Source organism: Spinacia oleracea, chromosome 3 (assembly GCF_020520425.1).
Source record: "Spinacia oleracea cultivar Varoflay chromosome 3, BTI_SOV_V1, whole genome shotgun sequence".
Taxonomy (NCBI): domain Eukaryota; kingdom Viridiplantae; phylum Streptophyta; class Magnoliopsida; order Caryophyllales; family Amaranthaceae; genus Spinacia; species Spinacia oleracea.
This window is the reverse complement of record NC_079489.1, coordinates 87,516,710-87,538,670: the sequence shown is the minus strand read 5'-3', so window position 1 is coordinate 87,538,670 and position 21,961 is coordinate 87,516,710. Positions and strand designations below refer to the sequence as shown.

At 34.7% G+C, this 21,961-nt stretch overlaps 1 protein-coding gene across 1 annotated transcript; it reads left to right on the top strand.

Moving 5' to 3' along the window:
• Nucleotides 1-8,710: 8,710 nt before the first annotated feature.
• On the top strand, nucleotides 8,711-9,445 carry LOC110784847 (uncharacterized). Its single transcript, XM_021989292.2, has one exon. It carries the CDS (start codon nucleotides 8,711-8,713, stop codon nucleotides 9,443-9,445), a length of 735 nt encoding a protein of 244 aa, XP_021844984.2.
• The last annotated feature ends 12,516 nt before the right edge of the window (nucleotides 9,446-21,961 follow it).

The following is a 21,961-nucleotide window of genomic DNA, read 5'->3' as shown; positions in this document are numbered from 1 at the left end:
TGATAATAACTTATTTCAAAATAAATAGATTAATGACCCTTAAGATTAATATAACACTAAATATTATCTTAAGTAACTCCTAAATTACATAAAGGTAACACAAATTCATACGATAATAACCCTTGTTAAAAAAAATCAAGTAACCCTTAGTATTATGTTAAGTAACTCCTGAATAATATTAAAGTAACCCATAGTACTGTATGATTCTAGGTGATAATTAACATTTTTTCCCTTTAGAAAAAAAAGTCACCCTTAAGATTTAGATAAATAACATCAAATTTTATGTTAAGTAACTCCCATATCCCGTCAACAAAAAAGTAATCCAAATTTTTATGACAATAACTTTAATAAAATAAATAAATTAGTGACCTTAAGATTAAGATTAGTAACGCTAACCATTATATTAAGTAATTCCCGAATAATACGAAAGTATCTTAAATATATATATTGATAATAACACTTTTAAAAAAAAGAAGGGAAAAAAAAAATACAAACCTCTGGTCTGGGGGTGGGAGTCAAACATGCAACCTAACCAGGACTCCTAGCAAACAAAAATGAAGTCATTCTTCCAGAACTACACAAGCATTAAAATTTTGCGCCATATATTGTATATACATAACTATTTTGCCTTAAATATTGTCACACCATCAAGTTGATGGTGTGACTTGCCACACAGGAGACGGGCTGATACTCAAACTTATGTTCATGTATCGAATGACTATTCCTTTAAACTCAATTCAACTATCATACGCGTGCCACCGCCAACTGCTGAATAGAATCAAATGACTTGACTTATTTAATTTAAACTATCAAATACAGAAATTGCACACAATTCAAATATCAATAAAATTATTTTGTTACATTATTTTTCATGTTTCATTTATTTAGACTAGAAATTTGTCTATATAATTTCTATGATGAGCTACAAAATATATCCATCTCATTTATTCTAAATATTACATTTAGTACATGCACAATTATATTTTTATTAGGAAAATGAATATAGTTTTTTGAAAAAACTTCAAACTATAAACTATAAACTATAAACTATAAACCGTCTCTTGTTTTAAAAAAAACTGAAAACTCACAATGATATCCAATTGACCTTAAAATTTTGTTTTTCAAATGTAGTAGTTTTACAGTTTTAAGACGACGACTTTGAAGGAAGAGTTTCCTAGCTATCACTCTTTAATTATCCCCTCTAGAAGTAAAACCATGGAAGGAAAAAAAAGATGTTGATCAACCTGTCGTATATTTCTATCCCACAAAACAATTGTCAATATAATGTCAAAAAGTTGGAGTTCCCTTCATCAAACTCAATAAACAAAAATAATTGCTAAATGTGAGTCACAAAAATGGAAAATCAATTACGGAATAGAAGATGCCAAACAATTATGGAAATATTTGTTGCCATTAAAGGAAAATAAGATAAAATTATATTAGAGTTATATCTATATACATACTAAAACACCATACACATAACAATAGTGAAAATGTAAATTCAAATCTCAAGTCATCAAACTAGACATAGGATTCGAATAGAGAGCATATGTATTCGCGACAACATAATCAAAGCATTTGACACTTATAGAGCTAGAGTAAAAATGCAAATTAGCTTACATAAATGCCTATAAGGTTAACTCTAACAGTACCATCACAACTTTTTAGTCTACTTTTGCGATGTTGATGTACGAGTAAGAATACAATGAAATACAACATGATCGATCTAGCACATTAGTAAAAGTTTTTACAGACTTCATATATATATATATATATATTATCCGACTAATTTTGTTGTCAAGATAAATTTGTATAAACATATGTGATATTTAAATCGACATATGAGTAGTAAAATTTTATTAATGGTAAATTTTTGAACATGTTAAGTAGAGTTTTATCAGTGACGCGTGTTCATAGGGAGTGGGCTAAATCTATGAGACTAGCTTGGAAATCGGTGTAAAAAGAGAAAAACATTGATGTGACAAACTGATTTAGTGATCAGTAGTGGACTCCAACATTTCAAGTATCTTTGGTCTATTTCTTGCTTACAATTGGTTTTTATCGATATTGCTAAATCACTTTGAATATTTGAAAGAGAAAGAAGACACAAAATTGAGTAATTCCCGTGGCTCTAAAAACAAGACAATATTTAGTATGAAGTATATATTTAAAAAAAAGAAAAACAACAATTCCAGGTGAATATTTTAGAAAGGAGACGAGTCCACGTGATTAGGTCCACTTTATTTCCCCTCAAAACTAATATAAAAAAGTTCACTTTATATGAGTAATATGACACTCGTATGAGTGGTGCATGCATTTTCATGCAGCATACATTTAAATTGCAAATTGTCGAATAATACAAGACACAAAACAACTCTTGCGTATTTGCGTATGTTCCTCCCATGGAGCAAACTTCACTTATTAAGAAGTATTTAGGTAAAATTGTGCACATTTATTGAAAGTGAGTATACAAGGAGAGAATTGGAAAGAAAATAAGTGAAAAAAGTTACTATTTAAGCTATGAGACAAACTTAAAATGACATTATAAAAAAATATGTAATACAATGTTTTAGAGACGGAGGGAGTAATATTACACCCTTAAATCACCATCAACACTTACATATACATACCTATTGATGCCATGTTCAACACAAATAGCGGTAATCGTGAATAATAGCAGGTAATGATCAATTGTCAAAGAGCGGATAGCTATAAGAACTCGATAAAAATAGCAATTGGAATTGTAAAGTACTTAAAAGCTATATTTATAGTTTAAAACTTTATTATAATTTTGTCAAACACTATCTGCTAAATTTGAACGCTACAATTTTTAACGTTTAACAAAAATTACCCCCAACCACTACCTAAACTGCAACCACATTTTACAAGTAGCGTTTTGACATATTTACCTTAAAAGATACCACCGAACACACCGCTGGCCCCTACTAATTTTAAATACACTAAACTAACTTGTCCCTCCATTAGTGCTTTGTGATGCATCTATTGACTATCAATCTAATGCACATATTTACCCATTACTACTCATCACTTTGTAATTTTTTTTTTTTTGGGGGGGGGGGGGGGGGGGGGGGGGGATGCTAGCTTAATTAAGGTGATGGCTGAGGTAACCTAGATTATTTGGTCATGCACAAAAGCAGAAGACTATAGGTTCATCACGAAGAACTATCCCTAAAAACACCGAAGTTAGTAATTCCAGACAGAGAGAATATTAAATTTTAGGAAAAGTGATAGATAATAGGACCAATGTTAAATATTCATGCTCCCTCTATCCTTAAACAATTGCCCCATTAATATTTTGGGTCAAATTTTAAAACTTTTAACCATAAATTCTCATTAGCCTATGTTCTCTTCGTACTTTAATGACTAATGCACTTTCCTTAATCAATCGTATTTAAATGATTGGTGTACTTTCTATTTTTGGATATTTCTTCCCTTATTTTATTATGTTCCTCTTACACTAAACACTCCACTACTACGTAGTAATATTTAATTATTTAATCCGCATTCACAAATTCTTATTTATAAGGGTTGTACAGTAAATATTGTACACCGAAGTAAAAGTTAACTCAAAATGCTTAAAAGTTAAGCTTATATGTGTAAAAGTTATCTATTTTTTAGTGAATTTTTTTTTTCATTTTAATAAAACTTATTTCTTCAAAATCACTAATAATGTATAAAATTAATCATTAAACTATTTAAAATGTTTATCTATCAACGTTTTTTTACTAATATAAAAGTTAATCAAAACTAAGTTAAAGTTACAAAAAAATGGGTAAAAGTTATCTTGGTGTACAATAAATTTATTGTACACCTTGTGCGCGCAAGACCTTTTGATCCACATTTATCCCACTTACCCCATTTTATTATCTTTTATTTTCATTATTTAATCCATATTACCTCATTTCTTTCATTCTTTACACTACAAGAAATTGTACTATTAACGACGGAAAATCCCGTCGCGAAAGGCCAATAATCGTTGATTAACGACGGGATTTCCTGTCGCGAACCCGTCATAAAAGGGGGCCGTCGTTAATAGAAATCCCGTCGTAAATCCGTCGTAAACCCATCGTAAATGACATTTGCGACGGTTATTCCCGTCATTGTTTGGTTGTTTGCCCCGTCGCAAAAGCTTTTTGCGACGGGATTATTGACCCGTCGTAATTAGGTTGTCGTTAAAGATATAAATTCTTGTAGTGTTATTAAAATTAACTCACTTTCATTAAACCCCCGTACCGATCAAAGTGCACCAATCATTAAAGTACGAAGTGGAGTAAATAATAATCTAATCATGTGGGGTCTTGTTAGATTCGTTTCAATCTATATTTTTGAAACATAAAACTTTTTATAATTATGTAAAATTAGATATATTTATATTTTAAGTCGTGTCTTGAACGCACTGAAAAATCAAATGGAATAATATTTTAGGAACGGAGGGAGTAATTAATATTGTCGCAAGGTAGTTTAAGTAATTTATTCACAAAATAAGGGGTATGTCATCATATGAGTTGTAGGTACGTGACATGTTAACAGGCGTCATACCTCCCGAAATTAGATTAAAATTCCCTTTTGATCATACATTCTTTTAAAATGTATGGGGTTTTAAGCGGTACAAATATATATGGTTTAAATAGGTAAGAATATGCTTTTTTTTGGGATTAAAAATATAAAACGATCTAATAATATTTGTAGATCTATCTATAAACGGGTGTATCTTCTACTAATTGGTAATTATGTGAAGACCCGTTGAATTTTACTTATGACTACTAATTCTCAAACTCACAATAATTTTTTTTTTCAAAAAACATGTTTTGGCCGATATTTTTTTTCCCCATATATTATTTTCTAACATTATATTCTTTTGTTTTAATTTTAAGTCAAATAATATAAGTTAATAAGTTCAGATAATATAAGTTTATATAGAATAAATTAAGGTGAAAAAGTTCAGCTAACATAAAGTAAATGAAATTTAGATGAATAAAATGCTATGATACATTCATACTCGATTATGATAAAGATATTTTTTAGGTGCGAATGAGCCACAATAGCAATATAAATTACGAATGAGGATGAAATTTGAACATTGGACCTATGTACACATGTCGTGGGACCTAACGACTAGTCCAAAATCTTATTATAGGTATTGTGAGTATTAATTAAGACCCAGTTACGTTTACCTTATTTTCACTTATTTATGAACAAATAAGTTCAGAGGAATTTAGATAGAATACATTTAAGAAAAATAAGTGTTATCCAAGTGCACTTTGTAACTAAAATAAGTTTGACAGGTTTTATTAAGTTCATGTATGGTTAGATAAGTCCAAATAAGATAAGTTTAAGAAAAACAAGTGAAAATAAGGTTAATAGAACGCGCTTTACGGCGCCATTTTCATTAACGGAAAACACCTTTCAAAAAAATTACTTTCCCACCTTTTTTTTGTTTGTTTTGTTTTGGTGGAAAATAATTCTCCCCAAAGCGGAAAACATAAAAACAACTTTCTTTTTGAAAAGATGGATTGCCACATTTTTCTCTATATTCCCTAGCTTGTATCTTTTTTCTCTCCCATACCCATTTCTCATTTCCACTTTATTTTTTTTAACTTTTCTATAAGAAAACAAATAAATTAAGAAAACTATTTTCCCTTAATATTTTCCATAGAAAATCATTTCATTTTAAAAGAAATATAGTCAAAGTACTCCGTAATGCGCGCATGGACGTAAGTTATGCAAAATATCGACCCCCACATCGATCATTTAGGTACCTTAGGAATCATAAGTAAGTGATGCATGGACGTAAGCTTTGCAAACTTCGACCCCCACATCAATGGTACGGAATGTATAAATGCCGTACACTTTATTTGATTAACCACATTTGCTTTTTGGTACGATATACCACTACAAGGTAAAACTAGCTAGAATGTCATAGGCCACCGTACAAGTTTATAAGATACTACGACGACCAAAATGACATATTTTGAGCAAATAGTTCTCTACCCTAGCTTGCATAGAGGGTTTGACAAGATTGTCGATGCTAACTAAGTTGGTCTTGACATATTAGTCGTTCACTTTATTCAACAATTAGTTGCTGATATCCTAACATTTAAGAATGAAAAAACATTATTAGTCAACCATTTATCCTTAAAAGGAGCATATGAGGCGATAGAGTTAGTCACTGATGTCAATAGTAGATGCCTAGGTAATAGAGCATGGTTGTCGAATATTATTTTATTAAAAAACGTAATAGGTAGTATGAAAAATAATAGATTATGTTTAATTGGAAGAAAGAGATTGTAAGACCCTAACTTTTAGTAATGCGAAGAAAGAAGTAATAAAGTAAAACTGTAGTGTGTATTTGCTAAAAAATAGAAAGGAAAAAACTAAATTGGGACAGATGAAAAAGAAAGGGGACACTCTAATTAGGTCAGTTAAATAAATGCACTCCTTATTTGTTAAAATTAAAATAGATGTTTTTTAAGGAAAAAGTAGATGATCTTTAAAAGTAAAAAATAAAAAGGTATCCAATAACATCACCTTCCAAATAAAAATCAAAAACCAAAGAAACACGACTTGCCTTTAAATTTGTTATTTAATTTTTTTTATATATGTAGAAAAGTTTTATGTATAGAATCAACTTTTACTGAATAATACGAAGTGGTACTTTCTAACTAAATAGTCCCCATTGTGATCAAAACCATATATTGCATTCAATTATATAGGGAGTTATGGATGGATTTCTTCAAAAATCATATAGAGTTATAGAGTATCGTCCATATATAAGATACTAGTTCAACCGGATTATATGGAGTAATAGAGTATCGTCCAAATGATCCACTAATTCAACCTACAAATATTTCATGTGTGTAACGAGGAGAGTCACATGAAAAATCTTGGGTTAAGGGCTCGTTTGGTATCGTTTTTTGTTTTCAGTTTTCTGTTTTTTACAAAATTAAAAATCAAAATATGAAAATCAGAAAAAGTAGTTTCTAGTTTTTTGTTGTCAGTTTTCAAAATTAACATGGTTACAATAGGCATGACTATCTTTTAATTCATAATTCAGTCTAAAAAAAACCAAAAATTGGAAAATGACAGTAATACCGAACTTAAATTGACAAAAAAAACCTTCAATTACTTAAACTAATATTTACACGACTAAGTACAATATTATCAAAATTTAGGCTCTATGTAAAAATTATGTTCAACTAATAACATACCAAATCTTTTTTATTTGACTTAGATTATGTTCTCTTCATTTATTTTACTCTGATATAGTCTAAATTTCTAATTTTTGATATGATATGATCTGATTCTCTATGTAGGTTGGTCTGAACTTTCTTATTTGATTTTTTTTTTGTTATATTTTAATTTTGACAAGAATAAGTAATATTATAAGTAATAAGAATAAGGTTAAGAAAACATATTTGATAATTTTGTAAATTATCGTTTGTGATAAAAGTAAGGATATGCAATATGTCATTCAAAGAGTTGAGTTTTATTATAGTCTATCATTGAGTGTAGTGATTATGATTGACTATAGTCTATCATTGAGTGTAGTGATTATGGTCTATCATTGAGTGTAGTGAAATAGTAAAACAACATGAGAGAGGGTCAAACCATCTTTTTAGCCGCGATTATGATTTTCACTTGATTCATCTGAATGTACTCGAAAAGTTGATATTTGTATCGATTTCGGATAAATTTTACCAACAAACCGATTCGACATAAATTCACTAAGAGGGAACGACAATCAAAACGTACCAACACTACTTCCATCACAGGGAGACTAGCGAATAAGGACGAAATTCGCTCATGTAATAAAAATGTATTAAAGTTAAGAAAGGTACAATAGCTAATTAGATGAAGAAAAATGATCGAAAATAGTCTAATATCCGAAGAAATAAGAATATTTTTGGCCTACAACATGTTGGAATTTAAAGATGGAAAAGTGCGCTTAAAACCTGTCTCCCAGGTTTTCCAAAATCGGCAGGTTTCGAGCGCAAGTTGAAAAACGGACTTAAAAGGCATTTTCTGAAGTGTACCGAAAACCGACCTGTTTTGAGAAACATAGTAGTTTATGAAGGTTTCTTTTGTACTCAGAATCGGCCGGTTTTGAGAAGCTGGTCGGACATGTTTTGAGATCATTTCCTTGATTTTATCCGGTTTTTGATCTTCTCTTTGGATTCCTCTTTTATGATAGCCTTTTAAGTATGATTTATGGACAATCATCATTCTGATTATGGTGATTAAGTTGGTCCATTATTTCTCTTGATTATGGGGGTTTCAAACCCTTCATTATCATGGGTTTAATTGGTTGATTAATGTCATTGGATTCCTTTGAGTCATTTGATTTCGTTGGGTTGCTTTGTATCCTCCTCTAATCCTATAAATATATGCTTCATTTCTTGAGTTGCTTACAGAAAAATCATTCCCTTATCATCTCTTTTTCTTCCTCTCTTTTAGGCATAAGTTCTAGTAACTCCATATCACATCCAAGAGTGCCATTGTGTGTTGAGAGTTGTGTAAACCTTAGGGAACGAATCAGTGAATACAATTGTGCACCCCAGTTGCACCGAATATCGTTTTCAAGGCAGTGGTTTGGTTACCACGACACAACAAGTTCCGTAAGTCTTACTTTCTTGTTCTTCATTTTATCCTTGAAAACACATAAACTACAACAATTTGAAAACGGGATATTATGTCTATTGTTATGGCTAACTTTATGATGAACAAGACCCTTCCCGACCTCTCTAAGTTGGAGCCTCTTAATGGCAAGAACTACAAGAGATGGTCACAAAAATTATTGATCTTTTTTGAGCAATTTGAAATAGATTATGTGCTCTATGAGGATGTGATTGAAGCAATTGAAGAAAATAAGGCGGTAGCACCGGATCCCTCCCTTTCGGCGGAAGATGTCAAGAAGGCGGCCGAAGCATTAACCAAGAAGGAGAAAGACTATAAACTTGCCCGGGCTCACATTCTCCATCATGTGAATGGATTCTTGTTTGACCTCCTCATCACCAATCGGTCAAGCAAGTCCATTTGGGACACCTTGCAAAAGAAGTATGGAGCCGATGATGCCGGTAAGAAAAAATATGTTGTTGGTAAGTGGATCAATTTCAAGATAACGGATGACAAGTCCATCATGGATCAAGTCCATGATTATGAGAACATCGTCTTCGACATCTTGGGTGAAGGTATGAATATGTGTGAAACTCTCCAAGCCAATGTAATCTTGGAGAAATTTCCACCATCATGGAATGACTACCGCAGTTATTTGAAGCACAAGAAGAAGGACATGAACCTTCAAGAACTCATTGGTCATATGAGGACCGAAGAGGCTAACCGGCTCAAGGATAAGTTTGAATCTCTTTCTTTGAATTCTTCTAAAGCTAACTTGGTTGAATCTAGTGCTCCTGTTATTCCAGTATGAACATGTACAAGAGGGGGGGGGGGGTGAATTAGAATTGGAACTTTAATGAAGTTTCTTGCGGAACTTAGAAACAATAAAGGAAACGAGAAACACAGAGAAAAAGATAAACAATTGAGGAAAATTCTTGACACTAATCAAGAAGGAAAAACCTCAAAATCTCTTTATATTAAAGTAATTCCTCACTCGAGTTCCTCTCTGACTCGAGTTCCTAACATCAATCAACTCTGATTTCTGTGTTCTTCTTCCTCTCTTACTCTCAGACTTAACTCTAAGTCTTTACAAGGATCACTCTATCCTTTCACACTCGAAATACAATTTAGTTTATATGAGAACACTAGATATTAATAAAGATTTGATATATTTGGAACTTGGGAACTTGAATTATACTAGGACACAAACTGTTTTGAAAAAATTCTTTAAAACGTTTTTAGGATATCAAATACTCAGAGAATGTTTGTGTTTTTTTTTCTTTCAGAAAAGGTCTAGCCTTTTTATAGAGGTTTATCATTAGGGTTTATTCCCTTCAAATCTCAACTGCCAACTTACAGTTACCTCGGTCTCCACGTCCCTTGTCTTGCAGAACAAGGGAAGACCACTTCCCAAGTAGCTTCCACAATCACTGGACGTGGTTAGACCAAATCAACTACCAAAAAGATTTTCTAAAACTTTTTATTTACTTACAAAATCTTAGGAGAAATTTTAGGAAAACTAAAATAGTTTTAATAAGATAAAACAGAAATATGATTTTATTAAATACGTAAAACTTATAATTATTTATTTAAATACTTTCCATAAAATTTGTTACCAGATATTTTGATAAATACACTAAATAAACCTAAATTTTACGTATTTAATAAAATCATATTTCTGTTTTATCTTATTAAAACTATTTTAGTTTTCCTAAAATTTTAGTTTTAGTTTTCCTTGAGTTCCTTATATACCCTTAGCAATATTAATACTTTACATAAAATCTAAGTACAATAGACCACCTAGACTTTAATGTCTTCCCTTTTCTGGAGCTTGCAACTCAGAAGCTTCAGTGAGTTCCTCTTTTATGATAGAGGAACTCAGGACTAGGAACTTCATCTTCCTTTGCATATATGAAAACCATTCGATTGTAGAAGTTGTTGTTTTGATCTTTATTGGCTTTGATGCTCTAGCTTTTACTTCTTCCAACTCAGGAACTTCAGCAGCTATCCCTAGTTCCTCTCAGGAACTCAAGCACTTAACTGAAACCATCAATCAACAATATTAGGAAGTTTGCTTTGTGTCATCAACCAAAACTAGGAACAACAATATTCCCCCTTTTTGGTGATGACAACACGAGAAAACTTTTTACAACCAGAGATTTTCATATAGCGAGAATAGACGAAGTTTCTAATCATTTAACTACTAAGCTATTAATACACAAAAAAAACTTACCGAGAGGAGAACAAAAGACGAGGAGCATAAAACAAGGTTTGATTGCCCTAAGAAGTTTGCAGATGATTTCCCCCCTATTAATATCAACAAAAAGAATAGAACGAAATATAGTAATTCCAAACACATTGCCCCACGATCAACAATTGGCAAGTCAAGTTAGCCTCAAAGTAGTTGACCTGCTCACTCAACATTTAATATTGAGAAACAACAACCATAAACCAGTAATAGGAGATACTTAATCAAAGCAAGTCAAATTTAAAAAAAAAAAGAAAAGGGAGATCACCCGAGTTTAATTATACAAATTCCAAAAGCAATAATAGAGATAAAAGGCTTGAATGGTGTTTAAGCTTGAGGGAGAGAATCCGAAGCAGCTGTTTCATCCACTATAGTTTCTTCAACAATCTCCAGATTGTTGAGTTTGGTGAGAATGGTTGATCGAGTGGCATTGGCTTGATCAGAGTATTGCTGAAGGTTGGTCTGTAGAGTCCTAACAACTGTGACCAAGACATCCACATGTGCCTGCATCTGACTGATCTTGTGATCAGTTCCTTCCTGCAATTCTACCAAATGTGACACATTTACCTTTAGATTGGCAATAGTTCCTTTGCGTTCCTTGATTTCTTGATCCTTGGAACTCTCAAAGGAACTGGAGCCTCCAAACCCTGCAAAACCTGATAGACCTCCAAAAGTGGGAGCATGTTCCTTTACAGAAGGAACTTGCTAACCTGACGATGTAGGTGGAGTTTTGTTCCACAGCTTGACTGCCCTGTTAAGTTCCTCTTTTCCAATAGGAACATCTTCTTCCATGCCCTCCTCTACAACCACTTCCTCCAGTTCCTCTTCTACCTCCTCCTCTGTGATGTCCATAAACACTGGACCTCCCTTCTTATTTTCTTTCATAGCTTCACGCAGATTCTTTCATTTCCCTTGAGAACCCACACCCTTATTTTTCTCAACATATTTTTTGGAACTCGAGAGAGTCTCACCTTGAGGGGGGTGAGTTCCTCTTTCTCATCTTTTCTCTCTTCCTTACCTGCTCGAATGACTTTCCCCTGTACAACTTTGAGATTCAAAAGGTTGAGCATTTCTAATTGGAGGATTTGAGTGAATTTTAAGGGTAGGACATCATATTTGCTCAAATCAACCGAAAAGCTTTCAAAGATTGAAGTGAGGAGAGAAGAATAGGGAATTTTGTATTTAGGAATGCATGTGGATAGATGTTTGATCGTGATTGCCGGAAAATTAATTGAAATTTTTCGTTCGAGGCAATACATAAGGCAAGAATCAAAGAGAATTGTGATGCTTCTCTTTTGGGTGCGAGGAACAACACCCTTCTATAAAATATTAAACACCAATTTTTGGAGTGGGGAAAAGGAGTTTTTTTTGGAGGTGGAAATTGTACTATCGCCCCCGATTGAACCTACTATGTCATCTTCATTCACATTATCAATTGTTACCTTAATCTGACCCTTTAACCACGTATCAAATCCCTTATTGGGAGTACCAAACAGTTGTTCCAAATACGCAGCATCAAATTGAATTCGAGTTCCGTTCACCATACTCGAACACACATTATCAACACATGTGAAACTTTTGCAAAATTCTTTCATGGCATCGGGGATTAAGGGTGATTTAGCATAAGTACTCAACAAGCTTACCCATTTTGATGCTCGAGAATTTCCATTAACTCGTTGAATTTCGACGCCTCACACCAAGTCAAATTGATTGCAAACCCTTCTACTAGATTGTTTTCCTTTGCTGAGAGTTTCTTCGAACTCTTTCCTTCCCCTTGAGACCGAGGACTCACCACTGCTTCTTCTGTTTCCTCGAGCTGGTTGCTGGAATCTTCTACACGACGCTTCTTGGTTTTTTGTGTTGAGGATCGAGGTTTGGGGATAGGGGTTGTCATTTCGACATCGGGATCGATTGGTTCCCCTTGAGTGAGATAGAGTACATGGGTGTGCATTTGGAGTGGAATTGAGGATTTCATGGGTGAGGTATCCATGGGAACTGGTGATGATGTATTTCTTTTTCGTTTTAGATTGGAGAAATCGGTGTTGTGGTGGTTGAAGGCGATTTATAGGTGGGAGAATGGGGTGGTGTCAGTGGAGGAGGCGTGTGAGGGTGGTGAAAAGACTGGTGAAAGGGGGATAAATGAGGGAGATGGAGAGTTTCTCTATTTAATGCCAAAAGGAACCGAAAAGATAAACTATGAATTGAGTGACCTTTTTGAATTTTGAAAATTAGTTTTAGTTTCTTAAATAAGATTTAAAAATACCGAAAATAAAAAAAAGAACAAAAAGACTTGCTTAATTTTTGTATCTTGCATTTACTAACTTTAGGAAAGCTGCTTACCGAGCGTATTTGTTGAGTAAGTTGATCCTTTGCGATGGTAAACTTCAACTATGTTTGCACACGTAAAATTGTGTTTGAAATAGTCTATATGTACCATAATTGTTGTCTTTACCTTGGAGGAACTTCAATTCCAGTTATCTTAGCTTGATCATCCCGAGTTCCATCCTCATTTTTTCATGTTTCTCCCTGTTTAAAGGCTTGGTCAAAATGTCAGCAATTTGGTTGTCAGTTTGACAAAAATATAATTTAATTAAGCCTTTCTCAACATTATCTTTAAGGAAATGATGCCTAATATGGATATGCTTGACCTGGGAACGATGAACCGGGTCCTTTGAAATGCGAATGGCACTTGTGTTATCACAATAGATAAGAGCACAATCATAGATAATACAAAAGTCCCTTAAATGTTGTTTTATCCAAAGTATCTGAGAGAAACAAGCTGCAGCAACTACGTACTCAGCTTCAGCTGTGGATAGAGAAACAATGTTATGTTTCTTGGAACCCCAAGAAACCATGCATGGACCTAAAAATTAAACAATACCTGATTTGCCTTTTTGATTTACTAAATCACCTACATAATCTGCATCAGCATACCCTTTCAATTCAAATGATCCACTCCTTGGATAGAACAAACATAGGCCGTCTGTTCCTTTGAGATATCTAAGTATCCTTTTTACAACAGTCATGTGAGACTCCTTCGGATTGGACTGAAATCTTGCACATAGATCTACGGTGAAAGATATTTCAGGTCTACTAGAAGTTAAATACAATAGTGATCCAATCATTCCTCTATACTTCATTTGATTTACACTTTTGCCATTTGGATCAACATCTAGTCTGGTGGCAGTTCCCATGGGAGTGTGATTTACTTTTGCAGATTCTAGCTCGTATTTCTTTAGGAGTTCCTTCACATATTTTTGTTGGTGGATCATAATTCCTTCTTCGGTTTGTTTGATTTGCAAACCAAGAAAGAAGTTGAGTTCCCCCATCATACTCATTTCAAATTCACTGCTCATCAAATTAGCAAATTCCTTGCACAAGATTTCGTTAGTTGCTCCAAACAATATATCATCAAAATCAATTTGAACAACTAATAAGTCAGTTCCTTTAGATTTTAGAAATAAGGTTTTATCTATTCTGCCTCGTTTTAAACTATTTTGTAAAGGAACTTTGATAGTCTTTCATACCATGATCTAGGAGCTTGCTTCAGCCCATAGAGAGCTTTGTCAAGCTTATGGATATGATTTGAAAATTCATGATTTTCGAAACCAGGAGGTTGTTCCACATAGACATCCTCTTATAAGAAACCATTTAAGAAAGCACATTTTACATCCATTTGATACAGTTTAAATTCCATGAAGGCTGCAAAAGCAATTAAGATTCTAATAACAGGAGCAAAGTTTCTTTGAAGTCATTACCTTCCTGTTGATTGTAGCCTTTGAAAACTAACCTTGCCTTGTTCCTGATAATTGTTGCATGTTCATCTTGCTTGTTCCGGAACACCCATTTTAGTCCTATCACCTTCTGATGATTTAGCTTGGTTTCCAAGTGCCACACTTTGTTCCTTGTGAATTCATTCAACTCATCTTGCATGGCAGTTATCCAATCAGCATCTTCCAAAGCCTCGTTGTGGTTCCTTGGCTCAATTATAGAGAGGAACGCATGGAAGGAACATAAGTTCCTTAGTTGAGATCTTGTCTGAGTTCCTTTTCTAATATCACTGATAATGAGGTCCATTGGATGAGAACTTTGATGTTTCCCTGGCCTAGGTTGAAACTGGGCCACAGGGGTTGCCATAGTCTCCTCAGTTTCTTCTGTTTTGCGAGTTTCCTATTGAACTGTATGCTGTTCCACAGGGTTAGGAGTCTCCTCTGGTTCCTTTGGATCAGGAGTTCTGGGATCCGCTGTGAGTTCCTCTAGGACAGGAACTCCTTGATTCTCTTCTTGTTCCTCTTGAACATGAACTTCTTGATTCTGTTGTGATCTTGGTTCAACAAGTTTTTTAACTTGATGGAACTCTTCATCATTATCTATAGAACGAGTCAAACCAATTTCGAAATCCTCTTGTTCCTGAACTTCATCAATTTTGTCAGTCTCATCAAAAATAATATGTACACTCTCCTCTACGCACATTGAACTTTTATTATAAACTATGTAAGCTTTACTATTTAAGGCATATCCTAGGAATACAACCTCATCACTTCTTTCATCAAATTTACCCAAGTTCCTTTTGCCATTATTGTGGACAAAACATTTGCACCCAAAAGCTCTAAAATATGATATGTTGGGTTTAATTCCTTTTAACAATTCATAGGGGGTTTTATTTAAAATGGCACGAATCATGACTCTAGCAAGCTGTGTTTACTGCTTCTGCCCAGAAGTTCCTTGGTAAGGAACTGGTAATTATCATGGTTCTGGACATGTCTTCCAAGGTCCTATTTTTCTCTCAACTCCATTTTGTTGTGGAGTCCCGGGAGCAGAGAAATTGTGATCCATACCTCGTTCCTTGCAGTAGTCATCGAACTTGAGGTTTCAAACTCTGTTCCATGATCCGATCTTATGTGAATCAGTTTATGTCTTGTTGTGTTTTGTATTTTCTTAGAGAAAGCAATAAACTCATCAAAAGTTTTATCTTTACTAGCTAAGAAAATAACCCAAGTAAAACGAGAATAATCATCAACAATAAGTAAGACATGTCTTTTTCCACTTCTACTTTAAATCCTCATTGGTCCACACAAATCCATGGATGAGTTCCAATGGTTTCGTTGTGCTGACCATTTTCTTGGACTTGAAAGAGATTCTGACATGTTTGCCTCTGGCACAGGCATCACAAACTTTATCATTAGGAACTTGATTGAAGGCAGGCCTCGAACCAGTTCCTTTGATCTTAGTTTGTCAAGGAGTGAGAAGCTAGCATGTCCAAATCTCTTATGCCATAATAGTGGATCATCTTCAATGGCACTGAGGCAGGTTAAGTTTTTCTTTGGAACTATATTGAGTGTAGGGGAATACAGTTAAACATAATAACATGTGCGGAAACAATCCCCAAAGCCAGGAAGCATGTATAAAGCACAGATTAAGCATACTTACGTTTGAAGCGTGTTTTCCACAAATCTGTCAACGAACACGAACTTAGAACTCCACTTGTCGTTCCTCTACTTGGTTCACCGACACGATCAGATCCGTCTTGATTATCGTAGCTTAGACAATCGATCAAGATAGTTTGCTTTTGGGAAGAACTCACTTTGAGGCATAGAGAGAATTAGGGTTCTCTGAGTCTCTAGGGTTTGAGTATGTGTGAATTGTGTTGTTGGAAAAGGGTTAGAAGTTTATTAACATAACGTTACTAACCGGCCAAGCCACAAGGGCAAGACCGGCCAGAAAGCCCGCACAAGCGCACACGAGCACGCACAGCAAGCTGGGCCGTGGGCCGCGCTGCTGCTGCTGTGTCGTTGCCTTGGCCCGCGCGCACACACATGCAGCTGCTCGGCCATGGGCCAGCGCTGCTGTGTCGTGGCCTTGCTTGCGTGCCGAGTGCCCATGGGCTTTGAGTGCTTCGCGCACTCGGCTCGTGGGCCACTCCTCGTAGTCGCGACTTAATATCGTTCCGGATATTATTTATCGTTTCGTATACGACGAATCACCATCGTACGATACAATTTATTCGTTTCGCCTAGCTTACGAATATTCGCGATACGATATACGATTCCGATGCAAGGTCGTATCGTATAATACGTTTTCCAAAACTAATTCCCGAAAAGCTATTAAATGAATTTCCGATTCATTTAATCCGGTGATCTGTTACGTGTTATTGGTGTGACCTTGTAGGTTCAGTCAAGAGTAAGCTGTGAGTTTAATATTCATTAGAACTCACTGATCGGAAGCATTGCTCCAGCTAGCTGTTCCGATCACTTGATCTCACTGAATTAATTATTCGCAATTAATCTGAACCTTGGTATTAGACTTAATTCACCTTGGGTGAAGGACATATTTCCTTCATTGAGATCCACAGTATATGTGTTCCCTTTACGAGTTCCTTCCAAAATAACCTTCCTAGTGTCATTGCTAATAATTTGACATTTTTCAGAAGTAAAACTTACAGATTTTCCCTTGTCAAAAAATTAGGAAATACTTAGCAGGCTGTGCATGAGGCCCTCGACCAAAAATACATTATCAATGGCATGGGAACTTGACCTTCCAAATTTTCCAATTGCTAAAATTTCTCTTTTCATGTTGTCTCCAAAGGTCACAGTTCCTCCATTGTAGGCTTCTAGTGAGAGAAACTTTGATTTGTCTCATGTCATGTGTTTGGAACACCCGCTGTCGAGATACCACGAGCTGTTCCCCCCTCACTAAAACCTGTAAAAGAATCAGTGATTAGTTACAGGAACTCGGGTTTCCTCGAGTTCATTGTCTACTACAATATCTGACTTCTTAATCCATTTTGTTTCACATAATTTGAATTTTTTTCATCTTCTTCCTTTTTCTTGGACCACTAATTACTGACATGATTACCATTTCCGCAAAAGAAACAGACTTTCAGACTAGGCAGTTCCACATACTTTTTGTATGAGAAACCCAGACCTTCTGTTCTCTTAGATTGAGCATTCTCAATCCATTTAGGAGGATCCTTATGTCGCTGTTTCTGAACTCTAGCAATGGCTAGTTCATTTTCTAGTTTTTCTTGTTGTTCCTTTACTGTACTCAGGTCATTGTTTAATTTCTCTAAGTCGACATTAAAGAATCGCATATTGATTTCCATGGACCTTGTAGGATCCAGACTTAAATTAAACATTTTGTATTGACTGAGTTCTACCTTGAGTAGGATATTTTAATTTTTAACCTTTTCAAAGGACTCAGTGATGGAGGTGTTCCTGTCTAGTAATTCAAAGAACCTACCCTGTACATCAGATCTAACATTGTTTAGGTAGCTCATGTGTTCCTTACTAAGTTCCAAGGCCTTATCACTCTGACCTTTTAATATACTAAGCTTTTTGTAATCTTCTAGTGTTTCTAGCAACAATTCAATTAACTTAGTCTTTGAAAGAAAGTGAAGAAAGGAGGAACTTACCTCATTTTATGGAACTTGTTTAGCTCTGTCTATCTTAGCCATAAGACATAGATTTGCAGTTTCTTCACTTGGTTGTTCCTCATCATCTTCAGAATCAGTTGCTTCACCCCACGCAGCTACCATGACTTTCTTGAAGTTTGGTTTGGAAAAGGTGGATTTATTGTAACGTTCCTTGGATTGTTCCTTGCCTTTTCCTTTTCCTTTGTCATTATCCCACTCAGGGCAGTCTCGAATTTGGTGATCAGTTTTTCCACATTTGAAGCAGCCTTGTTCTGTTTTGGAACTATTTATTTTTCTTGCGAAGTTCCTTCCCTTTTGGTTCCCTGGCTTGAAGTTCTTGTAGATTTTTTTCATTCTCCTTACCAGCATGACAACTTCCTCTTCATCTTGTTCTGACTCTTCGAGTTCCTCAGTTTTTTGAGCTAATCCGCAGTTTCTGGAACTCTCAGGAACTAGGGATGGCAATATGATCCGAGTTCGATCCAAGTCCGAACCGATCCGAAGAAAAATATCCGATCCAAATCCGAAATTAAAAAATCCGACTCCTAGTCCGATTATTATAGTCCGAATCCGAGGCGGACTCGGGTCGGAGTCGGATGCTCGGCAAAGTCCGACCAAAATCTGAAAGGGTTCAAATTTTAAAATAGTTGTTTACTTTTACAGTGGCTGAGATATAAAAGGGGATAAAAAAAGCTAAAAAACCCTAAATATGCCCACCCCTTCTTTCATTTCCTGCAGCCGTTGTCTTCCTTCTCTCAATACACGACCCTTCTCTCTCTAACAAAGCTGAAGTATATTTCTAATTTCTTCTGCAAATTTTCATGCTATGTCAATCAATTAATTCAATCAGAGATTCAAGGCAAAGGTCACATGAATGTATTAATGGAAAGCAATTTACAAAGATGGAGTAATTTTGTACGATGTACTTTTTTCTTTTTTAATTTATTTTTCTTTTCCTCATCTTCCATCTCACTCATTTTACACAATTTAGTATACTTTGGAAATATAAAAATACGTAATTGATTCTTGGACATTTTTAGTTGATTTACTTCAATTTGGTATTTGTGTCGTGAGAATCACAAACTTCGCGTCGATTTAGTTTGTTTAAATTTGGGGTTGTAAATTTACAATCAAATAATAAGATTGATGGAAAAGAAAAATTGGGTTTAACGAAAAATAAATTGTATTCTTAAGGAAAATTTGAGAAACTGGGGCGGAATCGGGTCGAATTCGGAGGTAGGAAAGTCCGAATCGGATCGGAGTCCGAGTTGGGTGTTTCGAATCCGGAGTCGGATTTGGATCTGGTTTTGGAGTCCAAATATTAATCGGGTCTGATTTGGATTCTATACAGTCCGACCCGAGTCCGATCCATTGCCATTCCTATTAGGAACACAACGTACACCAAGATGTAGATCGTGGGTCATCAAGGAACCTGCTAGCTGTTCGATGTTGAACTTGGTAAAGTCCTTAGTTTCAAACAGTGCAGTAACCTTGGTTCTCCAACGATCGTCTTGTGGCATGCTTCTTAGGATCTTTCTTACCTACTCATCAGTAGGTATAATTCTTCCAGGAGAAACCAATTCGTTAGTTATGTTAGTAAATCGAGTAAACATTTCCTGAATAGTTTCTTTGGGAAGCATTTCAAATCGTTCATATTTGGACATTAAAAGATCAATTTTTGAACGCTTAACTTCATTAGTTCCTTCGTGGGCAATTTGAAGGAGATCCCAAGATTTTCTTTGTGCTCTTGCACCCCATGACCCTATTGTGTTCATGTGGTCCAAGGCCGTAATGCAGGATTTTAACAGCCATGGCATTAATTTCATATTTTTCGAAATCTTCTTTTGCAAATTCAGACATTGGTTTAGGAACTACCGCGTTTTGATCATTGGTTTTTGTTACCTCAAAGTCTCCAACTTCAATGACACGCCAAACCTGGTAGTTTTCTGCTTTGATGAATATCTCCATCCTATTCTTCCAATAAGTGTAGAATTTTCCGTTGAACATTGGTGGCCTTTGTGTGGAGTAACCTTCCTCTAGTTTCTCGTGTGTGTTCATACTTCTAGGAACTTGACTAAAAGAGGGTTTCGTGTATTTTTCGTGAGTACTAGCTCTGATACCAATTGTTATTCCAGTAGGAACACGTACAAGAGGGGGGAGGGGTGAATTGTAATTGGAACTTTAGTGAAGTTTCTTGCGGAACTTAGAAATAATAAAGCAATTGAGAAACACAAAGACAAAAGATAAATAAATAATTGAGGAATTTTTTTGACACTAATCAAGAAGGGAAAACCTCAAAACCTCTTTATATTAAAGTAACGCCTCGATTACAATAATACTACAACTCGAGTTCCTCTCTGACTCGAGTTCCTAACAGTAATCAACTTTGATTTCTGTGTTCTTCTTCCTCTCTTCCTCACAAACTTAACTCTAATTCTTTACAAGGATCACTCTATCCTTTCACACTCGAAATACAATTTAGTTTATATGAGAACACTAGATATTAATAAAGCTTTGATATATTTGGAACTTGGGAACTTGAATTGTACTATGACACAAACTGTTTTGAAAAACTTATTTAAAACGTGTTTAGGATATAAAATACTCAGAAAATGTTTGTGTTTTTATTTTTTTTCAGAAAACTTCTAGCCTTTTTATAGAGATTTATCATTAGGGTTTGTTCCCTTCAAATCTCAACTGCCAACTTACAGTTACCTCGGTCTCCAGGTCCCTTGTCTTAAGGAACAAGGGAAGACCACTTCCCAGGTAGCTTCCACAATCATTGGACATGGTTAGACCAAATCAACTACCAAAAAGATTTTCTAAAACAGTTTTATTTACTTACAAAATCTTAGGAGAAAGTTTAGGAAAACTAAAATAGTTTTAATAAGATAAAACAGAAATATGATTTTATTAAATACGTAAAACTTATAATTATTTATTTAAATATTTTCCATAAAATTTGCTACCTGATATTTTGATAAATACACTAAATAAACCAAATTTCTTGAGTTCCTTATATACCATTAGCAATATTAATACTTTACATAAAATCTAAGTACATTAGACTACCTAGACTTTTATGTCTTCCTTTTTCTGGAGCTTGCAACTCAGAAGCTTCAGTGAGTTCCTCTTTTATGATAGAGGAAATCAGGACTAGGAACTTCATCTTCCTTTGCATATATGAAAACCATTCAATTGTAGAAGTTGTTGCTTTGATCTTTTTTGGCTTTGATGCTCTAGCTTTTACTGCTTTCATTTCAGGAACTTCAGCAACTATCCTAGTTCCTCTCAAGAACTCAAGCACTTAACTTAAACCATCAATCAACAATATTAGGAAGTTTTCTTTTTTCCATCAACCAAAACTAGGAACAACAGCTCCTATTGCTAAAAACAGGTTCAAAGGGAAGAAGAAAAATCATTCAACCCAAGGAAACTTCACTAACAACCACAAGATTCAAAAGACCAAAGGAGCTTGCTATGTGTATGGAAAGATAGGACACAAAGCCTATCAATGTGACCACCGCCACAAGAGAAACTCCAATGGTGCCTCCCAAGCCAACCTTTTTGAAAATAATGAGGTAATAGCTGCGGCAGTGGTTGAAGCAAACTTGGTGGAAAACAAGGTGGAATGAATCTTAGATACGGGAGCATCAAGACTATTTTGT

Coding starts and splice junctions, on each gene's coding strand:
- LOC110784847 (XM_021989292.2), top strand. CDS start 8,711: ATGTCTATTGTTATGGCTAACTTTATGATGAACAAGACCCTTCCCGAC.